Source organism: Stenella coeruleoalba (assembly GCF_951394435.1).
Source record: "Stenella coeruleoalba genome assembly, chromosome: 21".
In the NCBI taxonomy this organism is placed as follows: domain Eukaryota; kingdom Metazoa; phylum Chordata; class Mammalia; order Artiodactyla; family Delphinidae; genus Stenella; species Stenella coeruleoalba.
The window spans coordinates 23,736,810-23,756,458 of record NC_137167.1 but is presented as its reverse complement, the minus strand read 5'-3'; the positions used below and the strand labels follow the sequence as shown (position 1 = coordinate 23,756,458).

The window sequence follows — 19,649 nt, the reverse complement described above, 5'->3', positions numbered from 1 at the left end:
TTATTATGCCATTTGTATTTACTGCCATACTATTTTAAGTGAAAAAAGGCTAGTAAATAGTTTGTGAAGGATGATCTCATTTCTGTAAATACTTAAAGCATATTTAGGGCTTCCCTGGTGGTGCAGTGGTTAAGAATCCATCTGCCAATGCAAGGGACATGGGTTCGAGCCCTGGTCCGGGAAGATCCCACATGTCATGGAGCAACTAAGCCCGTGCGCCACAACTACTGAAGCCCGCGTGCCTAGAGCTGGTGCTCCGCAGCAAGAGAAACCACCGCAGTGAGAAGTCCACACACTGCAACGAAGAGTAGTCCCCGCCCACTGCAACTAGAGAAAGCCTGCGTGCAATGAAGACCCAATGCAGACAAAAATAAATAATTTATTTTTTTTAAAAAGCGTATTTATGTCTAAGAAAGAGTGGAAGTGAATATAACAAAATATGACAGGGTAAAATTTGTGTGGCTGCCTTGGTAGACTTTTTTCGGCTAAACTGAAGCCATTCTGAACTTTCTTCCTTTCCATCCCTTACTAAAGAAAGAGGAAAGCTTTCTCATCTGCCCAGTGTCCCTTGTGAGTAGGAATGGTCATGTGACTCACTACTGGCATTGAGATCTGCTGAGATGCTTCGAGTGGGAGGCTTTGCTTTGATATGAAAAAATTAACATGAGTTGCTAGCGCTACCTCTTTTCTTCTTCTGCAGTTTGGAATGTAGGTTGTAAGGACATGATCCCTGGACCGGCAGCAACCATTCTGAAACCATGAGTCAACAAGCATGAAGGGAAAAAGTTAATATGCTAATATAGAGCTGAAGGATCAAAAGAGCCTAGGTTTTTAAAATGACATTGTTAAACAGCTGAACCACATAAAGTACATACTTCTTATGTGATACAAATAAATTCCTATATGTTTAGTCACTGTTGGCTAGGTTTTCTAAAACTTGCAGTAGATAGTTCATAACTGATACAGAAGGATCATAGCTGACTTTTATATTCTTATTATTGCTTATTGAATTGAACTAACTTTCCTAAAATAAATATGTTATTTTTGTAATAAGAAACCAAAAACACATTTTTAGTGATAACTTCCAACTTCCTTCTAATATACCCATTAAGACACAAAAGTTCTATTGTATGCATATCCAGTTTTTAAAAATTATGAATAATGCTAATATAAACATTCTTGTACATGTTCTTTGATGCATTTAGGTATGCATTTCTGTTGTAATATGTGTAGGAGTAGAATTGCTAGATTTGGGGTATGCGTATGTTCACCTTTATCAGATAATGCCAAATAGGTTTTCAAAGTTGCTATATTAATTTGCTTCTCCTGGCACGATATGAGACTTTGTTACTCCACCCTTGTCATCACTTGGATGTATAACTATTAATTTCCATTTAAGAATGACTTTACTTGCAGCCCACAATCCAAATACCCATAGTTACTTCTTCTTTGAACCATAAGTTATTTAGAAGTCCCTGGTTATTTTCCAAGTATATAGAATTGAAATTTTTCTTTTTATTATTGATTATACTTTAATTACACTGTAGTCGGAGAACACATTCTGTATGATTTCATACAGTTCCAATTTGTTGAGAAATGCTTTATGGCTAAAATATGGTCATTTTTGACAAATGTTCCATGTGTACTTGAGAATAATGTGTACTTAGTGGTAGTTGGGTGCAGTGTTCTAGTAATATCAATTAGGTAAATATGTTAATTATGCTTCATAAATTTTCTGTATCCTTCTATTTTTTTATTTTCTTATATTATCAGTTACTGAGAAAGATGTCTTAGAACTTATTATCATTGTGAATTTACCCATTTCTCCTTTTGGTTTTATCAATATTTGCTTTATTTATTTTGAGATTGTGTAATTAGGAGCATGCAAATTTAGAATTATTACAACTTCTTGGGAGATTGAACTTTATATCAACGTGAACTGTCTTTCTTTATCTTAAAAATAGTCTAAGCTTAGAGTCTGCACCGACTGATGTTATAGCTGCACCAGCTCCCCTTGGGTGAGTGCGTGCTGTGTCTTTTAAAAATGCTATTACTTTCAACTTTTCTGCATACTTACATTTAATGTACACCTTTTATAAGCAGCATATATTAGTTTTTGCTCTTATCCAGTCTGATAGTTGTTTTAAATGTGAATTTCTATTAAAGTTTAACATAGATACATACAAAGTGAATAAATGATAAGTGTACTGTTCATCCTGACAAAGTAAATGCAGCTGTGTAGCCGGCACCCAGATCAGGAAACAGAACATAACCTTCACATACAGGCACCTTCTCGTGCCCCCTTTTAGTCACTGTTCTTCCAAGTGTAAACACTATTCTAACACTGTAGATTAGTTTTACCTGCTTTTGAACTTTATATAAATAGACTCATTCAGATTAATTGGAGTATTTAATGAAATATTAGTAAAAAACAATAAACGTTGACTTGCAATGTACTTAAGGAAATTTTTATGTTTAAATCAGCCACCTAAATACATGTCTTGTATTCATTACACATTTGACACTTTTTCTCTCCTTTCTTAATTCCTTTTGGATTACGTATGTATGATTATTATTGCTCCTTTTCCTCTCCTCTATCACCTTGCTATTTGTATATTTTAATTAATCTCTTTCTGGAATAGTGCCCTAGAGATGATTTTTAAAAATTGAAATATTGGTCAATCGAAATCTAATATAAATTTGCACTCCCACAACTTCCCAGGCAATGCAAAGACATTTAAACACTTTAACTTTGAATTTTACATTTCTCCTACCTTCTGTGCTTCTGTTGTCATGTATTTCCATTCCATATGGGTTTTTAATCTAAAAATTATTATTACTACTATTATTATTAGCTTAGTTTTTCCTACACGTTTACCCTTTCTGTAGCTCTTCATCCCTTCCTCCATCTCTGTGCTTCCATTTGTGACAATTTTCCTTCCACCTTAAGAATTTAGCATTTCCTCCACTCTAAACGTGCTGGCAATAAATTCTCTCACTGTTGTGTCTCTAGAAAAAGTCACTATATTGCCTTCCTTTAAAAAAATTTTTTTTATTTATTTGGCTATGCTGGGTCTCAGTTGTGGCACGCAGGATCTATTTCCCCGACCAGGAATTGAACCCAGGCCCCCTGCATTGGGAGCACGGAGTCTTAACCACTGAACCACCTGGGAAGTCCCTTGCCTTCATTTTTGAGGGATATTTTCACTGGATATAGAACTGATCATTATTTTTCTTTTATCATTTGGGGATATCGTTCTATTGTCTTTCTGGATTCCAGTATTTCTGTTGGAAAGTCAGCTGTCAGTCTTATCACTGCTTCTTTGAACAATTTTCTATTGCTGCTTTTAAGTTTTTTTCATTTCTGTGGTATCAGCAGTTCTGAAATTAATGGATTTCACAGCACTTCTTGAGTCTATGATTTGCTATTTCTTGTCTGTTTCAGAAAGTTCTCAAACTTTATCTCTCAAATATTACTTGTGTCTCATCTTCTCTCTCTAATCCTTCTGTGGCCTTTTCACTATGTCCCATGTGTCTCGAACATTCTTTTCTGCCTTTTTCATCTTTTTGCCTATTTAAGCCGGAGAGCTGTCTTCAGTTATAGAGTTCACCTTTTAAAAAAGATTCTAGTTTACTACTGCAGGTCTCCATTTTGTCATTTAGTTCTTTTATCATAGCTCTCTTTAAAGTCATATTGGTATCTGGACCAGTGGGTTTGAGTCTATTGTCTACTGTTTTTCTCTTGATTTTTCAGTCAAGACTTGCCTGTTTATTTCTCCTGAGTTTCCAGTCAGGACTTGTTTTCCCATATTCTGGGAATGCTGCATATTGTATACAAAAAACTGTAGATATCATTTGACACTCCATATGTTGTTATCTTTTTCTAGAGAGCGCAGGCTTTTGCTTATGAAGGGCACCTAGGCTACAGGCAGACCATCTTAACCCAGAGTGGAGTTAGTCAGGGATTAAGATGACTCAAAGCTCAGCTTGGGTTTTATGAAGGCTTCAGTCCTCCAGAGGGTTTCACCCCTAGTTTACTTCTAGCTCCTTCTTACTCCAAAGGCATTGTCCCTTATTGTCCCAACTGAAAGTCTAGGATGTTTACTAGATCTCTTCTGCTTGGCGGCCCATGAACTCCAATTTTTGTCATTTCCCCCATCCTGTGATTCTGTCAAAACCTCAGTTCAGTTTCTTAGTCTCCCAGCTGCTGTTTCTGCGATCAGTGTTTAAATGCAGGGGAGACATGGTGCCAATTTCCAGATACACCTTGTTCTCTAGGTCTTAGTTTGTCTCTGATCCGTCACACTGTGTGCGCGTGCATGCGCGCACACACACACACGCACGCACACAGAGTCCAGCAGCGTTTTCAGTTGTTGCTGGCGAGAAGAGTTGTTTCAAAGTAGCTTTGCCTGTCATTGTACCAGTGGAACCCCAAATTTCAATAAATGATCTTTTAAAATAAAAAGTTACATTTTATTGGAAATGTGTCTCATAATGAAAGGAATAGGATGTTTTTAAAAGTCAGTTGGTAGGCTTCCCTGGTGGCACAGTTGTTGAGAGTCCGCCTGCCAATGCGGGGGACACGGGTTTGTGCCCCGGTCCGGGAGGATCCCACATGACGTGGAGCGGCTGGGCCCGTGAGCCATGGCCGCTGAGCCTGCGCGTCCAGAGCCTGTGCTCCGCAGCGGGAGAGGCCACAACAGTGAAAGGCCCATGTGCCGCAAAAAAAAAAAAAAAAAATCAGTTTGTATATCCATGGATGAATATGATTGATCTCTAGAATGAGACAAGTTCAGAATCCATTCTATTCCTATTTGTTAAATCTAAGTGATAAGAAAGTTGTTTACATAAATAAGTAGATGGAAATAGAACTAGTCTGTCATTTAATTCTTTGAATGGCTTCTTTGAATGCCAACATTCACATAGTGATCTATCATCATAAATGTTTAAATAGTGTTTCAGCTGACAACTCAATTGGGTTTTTCTTAAATAATTTAAAAGAGAGCATGGGTAAATACTTGACTATTTTTACGTTTTGTTATTTTGTCACTAGATGCATTCTTTTCTGTACACCTACACCAACATTTCAAACTGTTTCTTTGTCTGGCCCTGGAGGCTTTTCTATACGGAGGCAATGCACCTTAGTAAGGTTCTTGACTGCTGAGGAGTACTCCTTTCTTATATAAAGTAGGAAAAGGACATGTTTTTAATCAGGACGATTTTTGCAATATATATGAACGTTGATGATCTTAAAACAGATTCCCTTAAAATTAATCTTGCTCTTGGAAATCCTTACAGTTTGAAGACCCTGAACCAGGAAACTAGGCATTAGTGCTGCTACTCTAAGGGAACTGTAAAGTTCAGAAAGCAGCAGGGCTTAGAGTGGTGCAGGCAGCTGCAGGTAAGATATGACTGACAGTTGTCATTTATTCTCAGGGTTGTTCCCCAGCTGAGGCTCTATAAGCTGAGCGGAGAGAGGGAAAACCTTCGCTGCAGAGCCAACGGAGCATTAGTGCTTCCTGTCTCTTCAGATACGCAGCCAGCCAGCCAGAGGAGTGAAAAGGTTGTGTCTCAGCCCAGCAGAGATGCCCTGACACTGCAGACACAATTAATTTGGATCGAAGCTACATACCTTCACGTGGCCCTGAGAAGGGAGAGACCGGTACCCAAGTTCACAAAAACTGAGGCAAGTGCAGCCATTCTGCGCTCTCTGTCCTGAATGGTCTCTCCCAGGTGAAATCTCCCAAGGCAAAAACAGTCACCAGACCTCTAATCTTAAAACCCAGAATGAATAAAAATGACTGGCAAAGGAAACAGCCAGCAAGCAATGACAGATGCCACGATGGAACAAGGAATTAGTGAAAGTGGTATATTTAGAGACAGCAAGGCTCGTTATTCCTGGAAGAATTCGTCTGGGGGCTTCGTTTTGTTTTCCTTAGTCTTTACCTGATGGAAATCATCAGGCTGGAAGGGGTGTGTTGTGTGGATCCCACGAGCTATTTCTTTAATCAGGAGCCTGTGGGCCCCTTTCTGGACCCACCGTGGGCTCAGTCTGTGAACCTAGGCGCACTGCTCAGCCCCTCGGGCTGTCGCCTCCAGGCCACTTTCATGGCCTCCCAGCGAGTGCGGATCTGGGCAACTGAGGTCCTTCAGGTCAGCCCACCGGTGCCTGAGGAAAGCAGGGATTCCTGAATCTCTGCATAGGGGTCTGTGGGGAAACAAAGGCAGTGGCCTGGCTTTTGCAGTTTCAAAGACCAACCAGGAAGTTGGCAGTAAGATTTTGGTTTCACCGGTGCTTCAAGGGCAGGCTTTGGCTTTCCTGCATCTTATTTCCTCATTGTTCCCAGGGAACTTGAAAGGGAATTGCCCTTAATTAGGGCTCACTGTTCAGGTCCTCGTCTTATCTCTGTCTAGAGTCTGCCTTCCTGCTGGACAGTCCCACCTCAGCAACCTAATAAATATATCCTGAGCTGGAGGGAACTTAAAGCACAACCAAAGAGGAGCGCCACTAAGCCCATGCATCTCTGTGCCAAAAAAAAATTTTAAGTCACTTCTTCTTCAAAACACTTAACTTATATCTGCTAGACAATTATTTTAATATATCTATTTTGTCATAGCAACATGACTGTCACAGACCAACATATTGTCAAAATAAATATGCAAATCTATGACGACTATAGTGTGAGCCACGCCCCCGCGGACACAGCATCCGGGCACAACGAACAGCTTTCGCGGCCCTTCGCAGCAGGCTTACATCAGTGCCTTTTATTTTGCAGCTGAGAAAACAAACGCCTGCGATGGGAGAAGTGACTGTCCCAAGGTCTCCTTGCCACCTAGTAATCAGCTTCCTGGCTCTGATACTTTTCCACTGCTTTCCTGACTGATCCTTGCTTCCTGCCAACTCTCTCCAAGGAAGTTGAGCCCATGAAAATCGCATTTCTCTAAACTTCCTACAACACAGGTCCCGCCTTCCAAGTGCCGCTCGGCTTCCAACTTCCACACACCTTGTGACAATAACCCCTGTGAGCTGCATTTTATGGGATAAGAGGCAGGTGCACTACAGTTGAATATGCGTCTCAAGAGAGCTTATTAAAACAGCTAAGTCAATTAACTCTTAGAAACATGTCACCTTCTCCAGGAAGATACATCTGAGGCACAGGAGCTTATGCGGACAAGTCCTTGGGGAAAGTGTGGCCTTTGATCTCAGAGGCCCTTTCCCAGGTCAGCCGGGCCCACAGGGCTGGGAGGTCTCTTCTGATCTGGGGATGGGGGGGCGGCGGGGTGGGCTGGCCTGAACACAGGATGCCATGCAGACTGGCCTTGTGCACAGGAGCAGACTGGTGAGATGAGAAGCACTCATCCGTTAGAGCAGGTTCTGGAAACTCAACGGGAAAGGACTCACTGGGCGTGAAAGGTGATAATGGGAACCTGAGGGCAGAGGGGCATGTGCCTAACCAGGCTGGGTGTCTGCTTTAGGAAGGCAGTGGTGAAACCTTAGCAAGGCATCATGAGGCCAAAGATCTCTGCCTCTGTGGGTCAGCTTTAGATGGGAGAGTCTCTGTCCCAGGGTCAGGGACCCAGCAGGCCCAGGTGAGGAGTGAGGGGCACCTGGTGCCCCTCATATCAGCCACGAGCAGCATCTCTGGGTCAGAGGCACATGCCTCAAGGTCATCTAAATCCTGCAAGTGATGTCATGCTCCCCAGGGGGAAGGCATCTCGACTGCTGCACACGTGGTGGTCCCCACCAGAGCCTCCTCCCGGAGCAGGTGGTTTCCTGGTATTTGGATCCAAGAAGCCTGGGCCTCCTCGGGATGCAGGAGGCCGGCAAGCCCTTGACCGCAGGCTCAGCCTTGCCAGCGGCTTTGCTAGAACTCTCGCGCCGACCCAGGGATTCCTCATCCCCCAGCCCTCCAGTTCGAGCCTGTGATCTCCAGGTCTTACCAACTGCCCTTTACCTCCCACCATGTATCTGGGGGAACCCTGGTCTCCCCAGCTTCTGAGCTGGTTCTGAACCACTTCCAGGAATGGCTGGGAGCGGGAGTGAGTGCTACATGTGGCCCTGCAAAGCCAGCGCTCTGCACACCTGGGCAAAGCCTGAGGGCCGCCCCAGTGGCCACACCTCGAGCACTCGGTGCCGCCTCTGCACAGAGTCCTGTGTGCACAGCTCGCCCTGTCCCTGGCTTCTGCCCCCCAGCCCTGAGGCAAAAAGCCAGACTCTGTCCTCTTTCCCTCCCCTGATGACCCAGTGGCCAGATCCCTCCATCCACCCCTTTCCTGGGAAACTCCTTTCCTGCCCCTGACTGGCCATGATGGCCTGTCTCAGAATTCTCATGGCGATTTAAAACAGGACTTGTGTTTCACTCTGTGGCCTTTGCTGCAAGTGTGTATTTGAATCCCTGATGTGACCTTGCAGCATTGTTTTGGGCCAAGAGTGACCTGGCCAGAGCTTCCCCCTCCCCCCCGTGCACCCAATGTGACGCATTAGAAGGACACAGGCTGAAGCTCCCTTTTAAGAATCGGGGGCAAGGGTGGGGTTACTGTATAGCTACTAACCATATATTCTAGTCGGATACTCTCTATATCTTATCTCATTTCACACGCCCAGCAAGCCTGAGAGGCACACGTAGTCATTCCTGTGGGACCGATAAGGAACCCGCAGCACAGAGAGATTAAGTGACTATCCCCGGGGTCGCACGGCAAAGAAGTGGCTGAACTGGTCTCAGCTGTTCTCTTTCCGGTCATGTTCTAGCTCTTTACATTCCCCTGAGGTTCCTCAAGGGCTCCAGCCAGCACAGCAGGGACAACAGGAGGGGAGAGGCCGGGAGGGGACAGAGCTCTCTGCACACAAAGGGCTCTGGTGAGGTCAAAGTGCCACGTCTCTGTCCCACCCTAAGGAATCCCTCTGACAGATGCTGGATCCCACAGCCAGCGGCCCACCAGCTGAGAAAAGCACTGCAGGGGCAGCTGAGCCCCCTGCCCGCTGGCAACGAGGGCGTGTTTGGTGCCGAGGGGGAAAGTGGAACAGACCCGGGGGTGGGTGTAGGCCTGCCTCGGCCACCAAAAGCCAAGCCTCCAGCATTCTCTACCGGGGACTGAGTTTCTACAGGAAGTCCCGACTCTGGGCTCTTTTCTTCACTCTGTCAGGATCCCTCCCCCTGAATCCCTCCGCTCCCACCCTGGGCTGTGGGGGGCAGCTGAACTGGCAAACCTGGGATGGCCAGTGGGAAGACCCTCCCCCGCCGTGGCCAAGCTCAGGGAGGGACCCTGCGCGGGGCGTGGACTCAGGCAGCCCCGGCAGCAGCCCAGCCAGCTTACTGTGTCCTGGCTGTGTGTTCTGGGAACTTCCATGCCCCCGTCTGTAAAGTGGGGATGACAGCAGTCATGTCTTAGGACTGTTCTGAGGGTTGAGTAAAATTATGTCTGCGAAGTGCTGAGTTCACTTCAGATGCTCAAACTACTCATCTCATTTCCTTTCCCTGTTGATGTCAGGTTTCAGACAGGTCAGCGCCAACGACACAGAGTGACCCTGGGGACTGGGGCAGGGGGGAGAGAATGACGGGAAGAGGCTTCTTGGGACAGTGTGACCGGCAGGGATGGGAGTACGGGGCTGGAAGCCATGCCAGGGCTGTGGGCACCCAGGGCAGGCACGCTAGGTCTATGCACCGGGCCCGCTGCAGAGGGTCTCTCGCTGCAGTCCTCAGCCCCTCGACCCACACCAGTGACGTCAGAACCTCTGAGGATGCACCCTGGGCTCTGATATTTCATAATGGCCTCAGGGTATTCTTAGCATACTCAGGGTGGAGAATCACTCCTAAGGAGGGAGAAACAAGGACAGAGATGCCCCTTAAACGGCAAGAAAGGAAGACCCAGCGGGAGTAAAAAGGATCATGACCTCGTCCAAACTTGATTACTTCCCAAAGGCCTCACCGCCAGACATCACCACATGGGGGGCTAGGGCTCTGAGGTACGGATTTGGGGGACACTTTTCAGTCCCCACCAGTGTCTGCATCCTTGTTCAGAGTCAACTGTGGATCACAATGACCCTTTTCAGACTTTCTGTAGCAAAAAATAAACTTCCATTGGGTTAAGCCACTGAGACTTTGGGGCTTATCTGTTTCTGCAACTGATATGATCTAAAACACCTTTGTTCCTTAAACGCAAGTCCCTTTACATACCAGAGCCCAAGTCCCTGGTTCTTAAGATATGGCCATTTCCAGTTTCCGACCTCTTCACTCCTGCCATAGTCACTCAGCTGCAACCTTGTCGTATTCTTTGTAGCTTCAGGAACACGGCATGCCCTTGCCTGCTCATCTTGGAACCTCAGCACAAGCTCCTTCCCTCTGCCTCAGATGCTCCTAGAAATCTGTCCCACCTGCACATCCATTACCGTGTCTATTATAGTCCCAGCATCATCCACGGTGGGTGGTGGCTGCTGAGTCCTTATCTGGCCTCCCGACCTGAGGAGATGTGCTTGTTCATCATTAGAATATACGAACTCCCAGCGGGAGTCAGAGGGTTCACTAACCAGAACAATAAAAGGTGTTTTGTTTTGTTTTTTAATGTTACTTTTCCTGTTAAATTGAAAATCGTCTTTGCGGAAAAAATCATGGCAAATTTTATTCTTCGTGCACTTTGTTTTCTTCAAAACCAGTATTAGATGAGGTACAATGATCATCGTCGCTATTCAAGCAGACTCTTGGGCAATAGAGGGAAATTAAAGGCTACCCTGGGGTTATTATAATGGACCTTTCTTGAGACTAAGTTGAAAAATGTTAAAGAAATTAACAGCTACAAAGTTCAGAGCTTGCCAGCGATGCCCCAGATAATAAGTCCACACGCTGTCTCTGCCGCCCCGCAGTGTCGCTCGACAATGAGCCCGGGGATGGCCACTCCCTGCTTGAAACCATTTGGTTCCTCTGGTCTCTGTGACAAGAGGGGCCAACAGATTTCAGCTGGTGTCACTCTCCAGTGGCGCCTCCCCTGCCTCTCGGGTGACATCAAGCCCCCCATCAGATGCCTTCAAAGGATGGCATCACTCTCCTTAGACTTTTCCCAGCTCTTCTGGCTTTCCTCCTGCTTCCCGAGCAAGTCCATCTTTGTTTCCTCCGCAGACTCACTCGGCCCATCTGATCGTTAAGCATGAACTTCCTCCACTCCAGGCTGTGTCTGGGGCCGTCTCCTCTCTTCACGTGGGCTCTCCCCCGGCTGACCTTCCTGCCCACAGCTTCACCGGCCCCGGGCCCTCCCGAGAACCACACATCTGTGTATCTCCACCTCAGTCCTCAAGCTCCAGGCACATGACGTGACATGTCTCAGAGTCAACACAGACGTTCCTCTGCCTCCAAACCACTCCTCTTTCAATTTCCCGGGATGGGCAAAGACACACCTTCCCTCCTTAGTCCTGTAAGCCAGAAACCAAGTGTCATGCCCGTCACTGCTCGGTCCCTTAATCCCAAAGTGCATCACCGGGCCCTGGCAATTTTAATGCCTAAATATGTCCCCAACCCACCCATTTCTCCCCACTTCCTTTACCCTCATCCACACTGTTCTCACCTCTTTGCTAGGTCTGTGCAGTACCTTCCTGACGGGTTGGCCGTCCCTCATCCAGCCCCTCTGGAGGCCTACTTTCCTTTCTCCACGGTGCTGCCAGAGTAATCTTGCCAAATTCAAATACGGTACCGTCACCCTCCTCCTCAGAACTTCCAGTGACTTCTTACGCCTCTCAGCGTAAGGCCAAATTCTTCAGCTGGCCCATGGAGCCCGGCCTGGCCTCAGCTTCTCTCCAGCCCATCCACACGCCACATCCATCCCTTAACATACGCCGTGCTCCCGCGCTCCCACCCCGCTACCCTGCCCATCCCCTCAGGTGTTAACTCACGTCACCCTCTGGGTGAAACCAGATCCCCTATTAGAGGAGGTCATAATGCAATATGCTTTTCACTGTTATACTTTAAACAAGTGGCCTTTTCATTTCTATGGGCGAGTATTAGATTATCACGTGTCTCCTTGACTGAATGGATGGTAAGTTCTCTGGGGGACTGGGGGTAGGGTGGGGAGAGCCTGTATCTGGTGTTGCTAACAGTCGTCTCCTGAGAGCTTATTACAGGGCCTTGAGTCACACCCTTTTAAGATGTTTTATGAAGAAACAGATTTGCCATGATTTGTGAAGAATGGAAGTTTGTCCCTGGATTTCTCTTTAAGGCTTCCTAGTTACTGTAACGGATGCTGCTGAGAAACTATGGGCTCTTCTGGCCAAGGCACCATCCTGCAAAAGGAGACTGGACGTGGCTGGACAGCTCATAAGACTTTCGAGTGCTGGGGGAGTCACCCCTGCAGGCAGCAGTCCAGAAAGGCACCACCTCCTCAATATCTCTGCAGCAGAAATAGTTGACGCCTAGAAATCCTGCAGGACGCTTTTGAAGATAGATCACTTCTCTGAGACAGCCTCTAACTTGCCGTGTGAATTTGTAATCTTCTTGTTGCTGACGCGGACAGACAAGGGCAATGAGGCAGACCTTACCCAAGTTACCAACAAACAAAGGAAAGGACTCAAGGTGAATTTGACCCAGAGAGCCTTAGAGAATTTTAACCCAAGCCTACTCTTGGCAGACAACATTAACTAGAGGAGTTTGGGCTTCATTGATACTTTAGTGAGTTTCTAAGACGTTTCCCTCACGTTGAAAAGAATCAAATCAACTAGGTATTATACATATGTATGTATTTCCGCGTCAAAGACCACCTAGCAGTCCTCATCATGGTAGCCTCCTGTGTTACATGAGCACAAAACTGTGTGTATAGTATGTATCCGCTTGTTTTTCTAATACAAAAAAAATCCATAGTTCTTATCAGTATCCTAAGGAGGTCTTGATTTACAAGTGTAGGAACCAGCAAACTACATACAGAATAAAGCCTCTTCTGGTCCTAAAATTACATACATCTTAAAGCTTAATGCCAAATTGGTGGCAGTGTTGGAAAATTTAGTGAAAATCTGGACCCCCTGTATCTGATTGTTAAATATTTGCCTGAAAAAAAAATTCAGTCATGTAGAGAGAGTCCAAGACCTTGGCTGTAACGTTAACCCACACATTTGCAGGATTGATGCTAGGCTCCGGACCTCCCCTGAGCCTAAGTGCATTCATCTAAGTTCAGCCCAATGGAAGGTTGTCAGGGACCCAGCACGGCAGGGAAGGGGAAGATTCTGTGAACAACCACAATTCCTGATCCGTAGTCAGGACATGCCTCCTCACGCATCCAGAGGAAATCCTCTTGATTTTAACAACCAAAACTCGACTGGAGCTGAGTCAGATACCCGTCTGTTAACTCCCCAGCCAGCCCACCTCTGGGAAGTAGGGGAGGAGAAGCCAGCTGGAAATGTGTCTCTCCCCACATAAAAGGTGTCTTATTTGTCTCAACACCTGCACAGGACGGGAAGAGGCCAGCAGAAGACCCCAGACCCACACCCAACACCCTCCCGGAGCCATATGAATGGTTGCCCCCAATTCCACCTGACTGCTTGGCCATAAGGAGTTAATACTGCAAAATCATGACTGAAGAGGTAGAACTGAGAGTCTTCAGACCCTTGCTCCAAAGAGTTTTTAAACTACAGACTCCTAAAAGGCTGCTGGTTTCTGTTCCTTTTTTTGTATTTCACGATAGCCATAATAAACTTAAAAACCGCTGCCACTATGTAAGGGAGCATCGACTGTCCAAGGAGTTCAAACTCTACTTCCATGCAATATCTTATCAGTACGTATCCTCCTATATTCCCCCACTTCACCTCCTCCCGCAAGCCATCCTTCTCTTTGGGTTGCTCTTGATATGAAGTGAATATTGGAGCCTCTTCTTTCCCCCCACTTCAATGAAACTCCTTTGACCTCAAACCAGAGGGATGGAATAGGGGAATAAAATTAGTGAATGACACACACTCAGCTCTCATCCTTTGCAGAGCACTCCTAGGTCCTGGTGACGCTGGTCCTGGCTGATTTGGGGGAGCCTTCCCCCCGCAGATATTTGAGTTAGGGCCTGGGATCATTCCCTGAGGCACATTTTCCTCTGCACAGCTCCACGGCACCACTGGGTGGGGTAATAAAGGGTCTGTTTACGATATTAAATTTCTCAAGGCTTGAGGTGGGGTCTTTTGGACTCTTTACCAGTGATCAATTTTTCAGTCTGCTGCTTTATCTACCTGACAGGAAGACTTGAACTACTGCCATTTCTAAATTGCACTTCTAAATATTGACTTAATGGCAAGACTCAAAGTGTCATAACACAGCTCACTGGAGCAATAAAGATTTTCCAGGCCTCATCGAGAGGTCTGTACAATGTCTGGTGGGGACTGGAGAAGGAAGAGGAGGGTTTGAGAAGAAAAATAAAACCAAGTCATGTTTAGAAGAAATGCCACTGCACTTCACTAAATCTTGCAGAGACAAATGAACACTCACTGGGCTATGAGCTGTGGCCGGAGAGGACCAAGGTGGAGGGAGAAAGGACAGCAGTGATAGTTAATCCCTCGGCTGTCAACCAGTAAGAATGGAGGGGCCAGAGCACGCCTGGCTTGGGCTGGGCGGCAGGGCCTTCAGAGACAGCTGGTGCTCAGGGAGCCTTTATTTGTGGATCCAGTTTAGAAGGAATGGACAGTGTCTAAGAAACAAGAGACTTTTCATCCAATTTCTATCAAGACTTCAACACGGCCAGATGGTTAGCTAACATCCATGTAGATCACTGAGGAAATTCTGGGAGGTTATCTGTTTTAGCTTCTGCCCTCCTGATAGGAAACACCATAAACTGATCTCAAGCCGTATGTGTCACATCACATAAGCTGCTGAATCAAAGAAAGCGATTGGCCGTTTCTGGCCCTTCAGGAGCTATTTTGGAGGAGCGACAAGATATTTTACATTCACGTTAGCACTGAGACTTTGTAGCTACTCAGTGATACATGAATTCAAATTGCTGATTATGATTAAGGAGCCAGACTCTCCAGGATGAGATAAAGAGCGATGCTCTGTAATACAGCTGAGAGAAGTCTGAAACATGGCAACTGTCTCCTTTAAGATCTTCCCCCCTTTCCACGAGCACTGGCATCCGTGGCTCCCCAGAAGGCCATCAGAGGAGAGTGTATGTGCAGGAGGCATGTGGGGATCTGGGAGGAGGTGCCGGGGGAGGTGCTCTTCAGAGCAAGAAGAGATCAAGTTCCAAGACACAGAAAGTCACATTAACCGGATCCCGTGGAAGATGGCCCTTATGGAGTCGGGACAGCATTCGTCTTGATGGTCCTCAGGCTCGTTTCGAGGTGATCCCTAAGAGCGCTGTTTGCTCCCGGCCCCTCCTAGGCCTATGCCTGCGGGCCCTTGTGTATGTTGATGATGATTGCTGAGAATGACCTCAAAGCGCAGCAATAACTTTCGGCTCTGGATCTCGTCGCGTGGGGCTGAACCCGAGCTGGGCTCCTCGACCAAGTCTGATTAGCTTGGCGGATGCACCGACTTGTTTTCTCAATCTTAACGTCCAGCTCCGTGAAAAGTTGAGCCTCCACTTAAGGTAGAGTCTCTTCAACCCTTCCCGTGCCTGAAAGCTTCTTCTTATGTCAGCCCAGGTAGCTGCTATGGACCGAACCCCAGGCGTCTTCTGAAGCAGCCCCAGCACTGCCCCGACACTGCATCTGCCCGCAGAACCAGCCTGTCTGTCTGTTCTTCCGCCGGGTTTTGAAGTAACGCGGCTGCCCTGGCCGTCCTGGGCTCACCTGTGGATGCCAGTCTCTGCTCTGCGGCAGCTTTCTGGGCACTCAGCACAGCGCAGCTGTGGGCCTGCTTTCCCTGCTCTCCGTCCATCCTTGCGTGACGCCCCTCCTCCGAGAGCTGGCACAGCCTTGAGCCCCCGGAGCAGCTCTCCACGTGGCCACCTGCAACCAGCATCCTCCAAACTCTCGCTCCAGGCCCACGTCCTCGGTGTGGGCCACCTGTGACTCAGCCCGGGCTCACTCCCCCTTCCCCCCGCTCCCCCGCACCCCAGAACCCGCCACGCTCGCACAGTTCCATCAGGCTGCCGCTGTCTCCAGCCCAGGCCAGCAAGATCCCTCCACATGCTTCCCCCACTTATCCCTTCATTTCTTCTAGGCCTCCTGATCTCTTCTTCCACAATGACAATCATCAGTATTGCACCGGGAAGAGTCAGGAAAAATGTGTCTATAGCCATGTGCATGGAAAAGTTATATTGCCCACTCGCTAGGAACACATCCTACCAATGCAAAGTCAGCGGTGAGTTGAGTATTCTGTTGTCACTGAATCCTGTCCTCCTTAATAAAAGAGTTTGGCTGACAAGATGAGAGTCTCCTGAAGCCCCGTCACAGCAGCCAGGGCAGTCTGCATGAGTGCTTACCTCCCTCACTGAAGTAAGTTAAGTACTTTAGTTTCTCATTGATTTAGGATGTACAGGAGGAATATTAATATAAAGGGACTTCATTTAATGCACAACCAAAAAGTTGTAAGAGCTTTGAATCCTCTTTTCAGTATTGCAGGGGAGCTCAAAATCTGTAGAAATGGTACTCCAAGTTCTTTGTAAAGCAAATGAGCACCCTATAATTTATCTCTCCAGTGTAGCCAAAATTTTACCCACGAAAACGCATGATATACTGCAGAAATATTGCTGAACCAAGGGAATTAGGAAACGGCATTATGTCTGGTCTGATGTTAGAGAGTTTGAACCAAAACTTAAAGAAACATGTCCATAAGACATTTCTTGAACAAAGACCCCATTTTCTAAATCCTGGCTTAGTCCTCAAACACATCTACATGCTTTGTTCTCAGAGACTCCAATGGTGCTTTGAGATTTGGAAGGTTGGACAGGCATGGATGTCAACACACTCACCTGGCCAGTAGTACATGTAGACCTTCTTTTTGGCCTTGGTCAGAGTGATCCACAGAGGTTCTGATCCATTCCACCAGAGAGGCATCAGGCTGTCTCTGTTGACCCCTATGTCAAATGACTTGTTGGTGGCGGGGTCCCACATGTAGTTCCCGATCATCTGATGGACCTCACAATGGCGACCTACGTTAATGAAAACACAAGGCTGTCAGTTTATTGCTCTGGTATTTTTACTTTTCATCTTTATTTTCTGAATTTAAAAGCCATTCAGGGGCTTCCCTGGTGGCGCAGTGGTTGGGAGTCCGCCTGCCTACCGATGCAGGGGACGCGGGTTCGTGCCCCGGTCCGGGAAGATCCCACATGCCGTGGAGCGGCTGGGCCCGTGAGCCATGGCCGCTGGGCCTGCGCTTCCGGAGCCTGTGCTCCGCAACGGGAGAGGCCACAACAGTGAGAGGCCCGCGTACCAAAAGAAACAGTATACATTCAGTGCTTTTATTGTATTCACAAAGTTGCGCAACCATCACTACTGTCTAATTCCAGAACATTTTCATCACCCCCAAAAGAAACCTCATGCCAATTAGCAGCCACTCTCCATTCCCTCCTACTCCCGGTCCCCGGTAACCATCCATCTACTTTCTGTCTCCATGCATTTGCCTATTCTGGATATTTTGTATAAATGGAATCATACAATACGTGGCCTTTTATGTCTGGCTTCTAGCGTTTAGCATAATGTGTTTAAGGTTCATCCATGTCGTGATATCTATCAGTACGTCATTGTTTTTCGTGACTTAATAATATTCTACTTTGAAAAACAAAGCAAGAAAACAACCCTCCCAAGGGAGTGTTACACAGAGAGGAGGGCTGCTTCTGTTGGTTACAGAAGTGAAAGACACAGCGCTTGGAATCTTTTGAAACATTAGGCTTAAATTATTTATTTTGGAGCAATCTGTTACATCTTTAAAGTAAAAATAACACAAACATTGGCACGTGCATCAAAAATTGCTGCAATTTTAGTGAGCGTCATTTGGCGTCGGGCTGAAACACGCTTCACGGAGCTCACTGACTGTGCTTAATCAAAGTGGCTTTTTTCGTTTGCTTGTTTGTTTGCTGTTGTTCTGTCTTCTTGCCAGCAAGCCCCCCAACACCCACACTTTATTTTTAATCAAAAAAAAAGGAGAAACCGTAAAATAAAATTTTGAAAATTCGTAGACCCAAAATATCTTAAAGGAAAAACCTTTTATTTCATCACAGAAACCCATGCATTCCACAAATGATGCTTGCAACTAAAAGCCCAGAGAGCCAAACAAAATGTTTACCCAAAGCTGTAGAGTTAGTTTTTTGACCCTGACTGAAGCTTTCACATGTAAACTGACAAAATTAAAAAATAAAAACTTTGAGAAAATGATCCAGTGATTAAGGAACTTCTTAGTTTTATTTATTCCTTCAGCTAACATTTATTAAATGCTCCTATGAACTATACATTGTGATAGGTGTAGAGACTCAAATCTGAATAAATGTAGTCCCCAACCTCAAGTGCATTGTTATGTAATACTCAACAAAGTGTCCCCTGCACAAAAGAGACAGGCCTCCTGGGAGGGGCTAAGAAGGGGACCACGTTGTAGTCTTTTTTTTAAATAAATTTATTTATTTTATTTAATTATTTTTGGCTGCATTGGGTCTTCGTTGCTGCACACAGGCTTTCCCTAGTTGAGGCGAGCAGGAGCTATTCTTCATTGTGGTACGCAGGCTTCTCATTGCGGTGGCTTCTCTTGTTGCGGAGCATGGGCTCTAGGCGCGCGGGCTTCAGTAGTGGTGGCAGGCGAGCTTCAGTAGTTGTGGCGTGTGAGCTTCAGTAGTTATGGCTCGCAGGCTCTAGAGCGCAGGCTCAGTAGTCATCGCACATGGATTTAGTTGCTCCGAGGCACGTGGGATCTTCCTGGACCAGGGCTCGAACCTGTGTCCCCTGCATTGGCAGGCAGATTCTTAACCTCTGCGCCACCAGGGAAGCCCAGGTTGTTGTCTTACTTGGAGAATTATAAGGACTGTCACCAACTCGGGTGCTGAGGATAATTCCTACTACTAAAAGGAGAGGCATCCTTCTTATTGGTTCTGTTATCCTTTCTGGTGTATCAGAGTTTAACAATATTAAGGGAACCTGCCTAATGAGTAAAAGTTCTCATCTATTTCCTTAACCCAAAACACTGCATCCCCTATCTAAACGTTTCTATCGTCCTAATGACGCTCACTCACCCTTTTCACGAGGCAAGATAATCATGAGAATAGTCGTGGGAAATGTGTCCTTTAGGGTCTTTCTCTGTAGATGCTCTCTAGCGCTCTCCCAAGGGCAGGGAGGGCATCTCACCTGGTGCTGGTGCGTACAAACTCACAGGAAGGGTGAAAATTAGAAGGGGGTATGAAAAGCGTTACTGAAGTCAGCAGACCAAACGGAGCCTCTGAGTGAATCGCTGGGAGAGCGTCAGAAGGGCTACAGATATCAGATACGGGAATAGCAAGGGAAGGTACCAAGTGGGGTTGTGTGTGTGCAGGAGTCTCTACTTTTAACTGGAACTGTTTCAACTATTCTAGAAGGAATGCGTGAAATCCAAATCTAAGCAGGGGCCTCACGTGATTCAGTTTTCAAAACGTGCTACATTCAGAGAAGCATGAAGCAACTGAAAATATTTTTTAAGTACTTATATAACCTTTACTTGTATATCGCAGAACCCCACAATATCATTTGATAAAATTTCCCTCTTCTTTTCAACACTCACATTCAACACTCTAGACCC

At 46.3% G+C, this 19,649-nt stretch overlaps 1 protein-coding gene across 1 annotated transcript in view; it reads right to left on the bottom strand.

The window, feature by feature from the left end:
- The window catches only part of ENPP6 (ectonucleotide pyrophosphatase/phosphodiesterase 6), a 93,656-nt gene that overhangs the window by 31,075 nt on the left and 42,932 nt on the right, over positions 1–19,649 (bottom strand). The window contains exon 2 of the mRNA XM_079909414.1: positions 16,864–17,043. Coding sequence (XP_079765540.1) covers positions 16,864–17,043 — 180 coding nt within the window. The remainder of the gene's footprint in view (positions 1–16,863; positions 17,044–19,649) is intronic.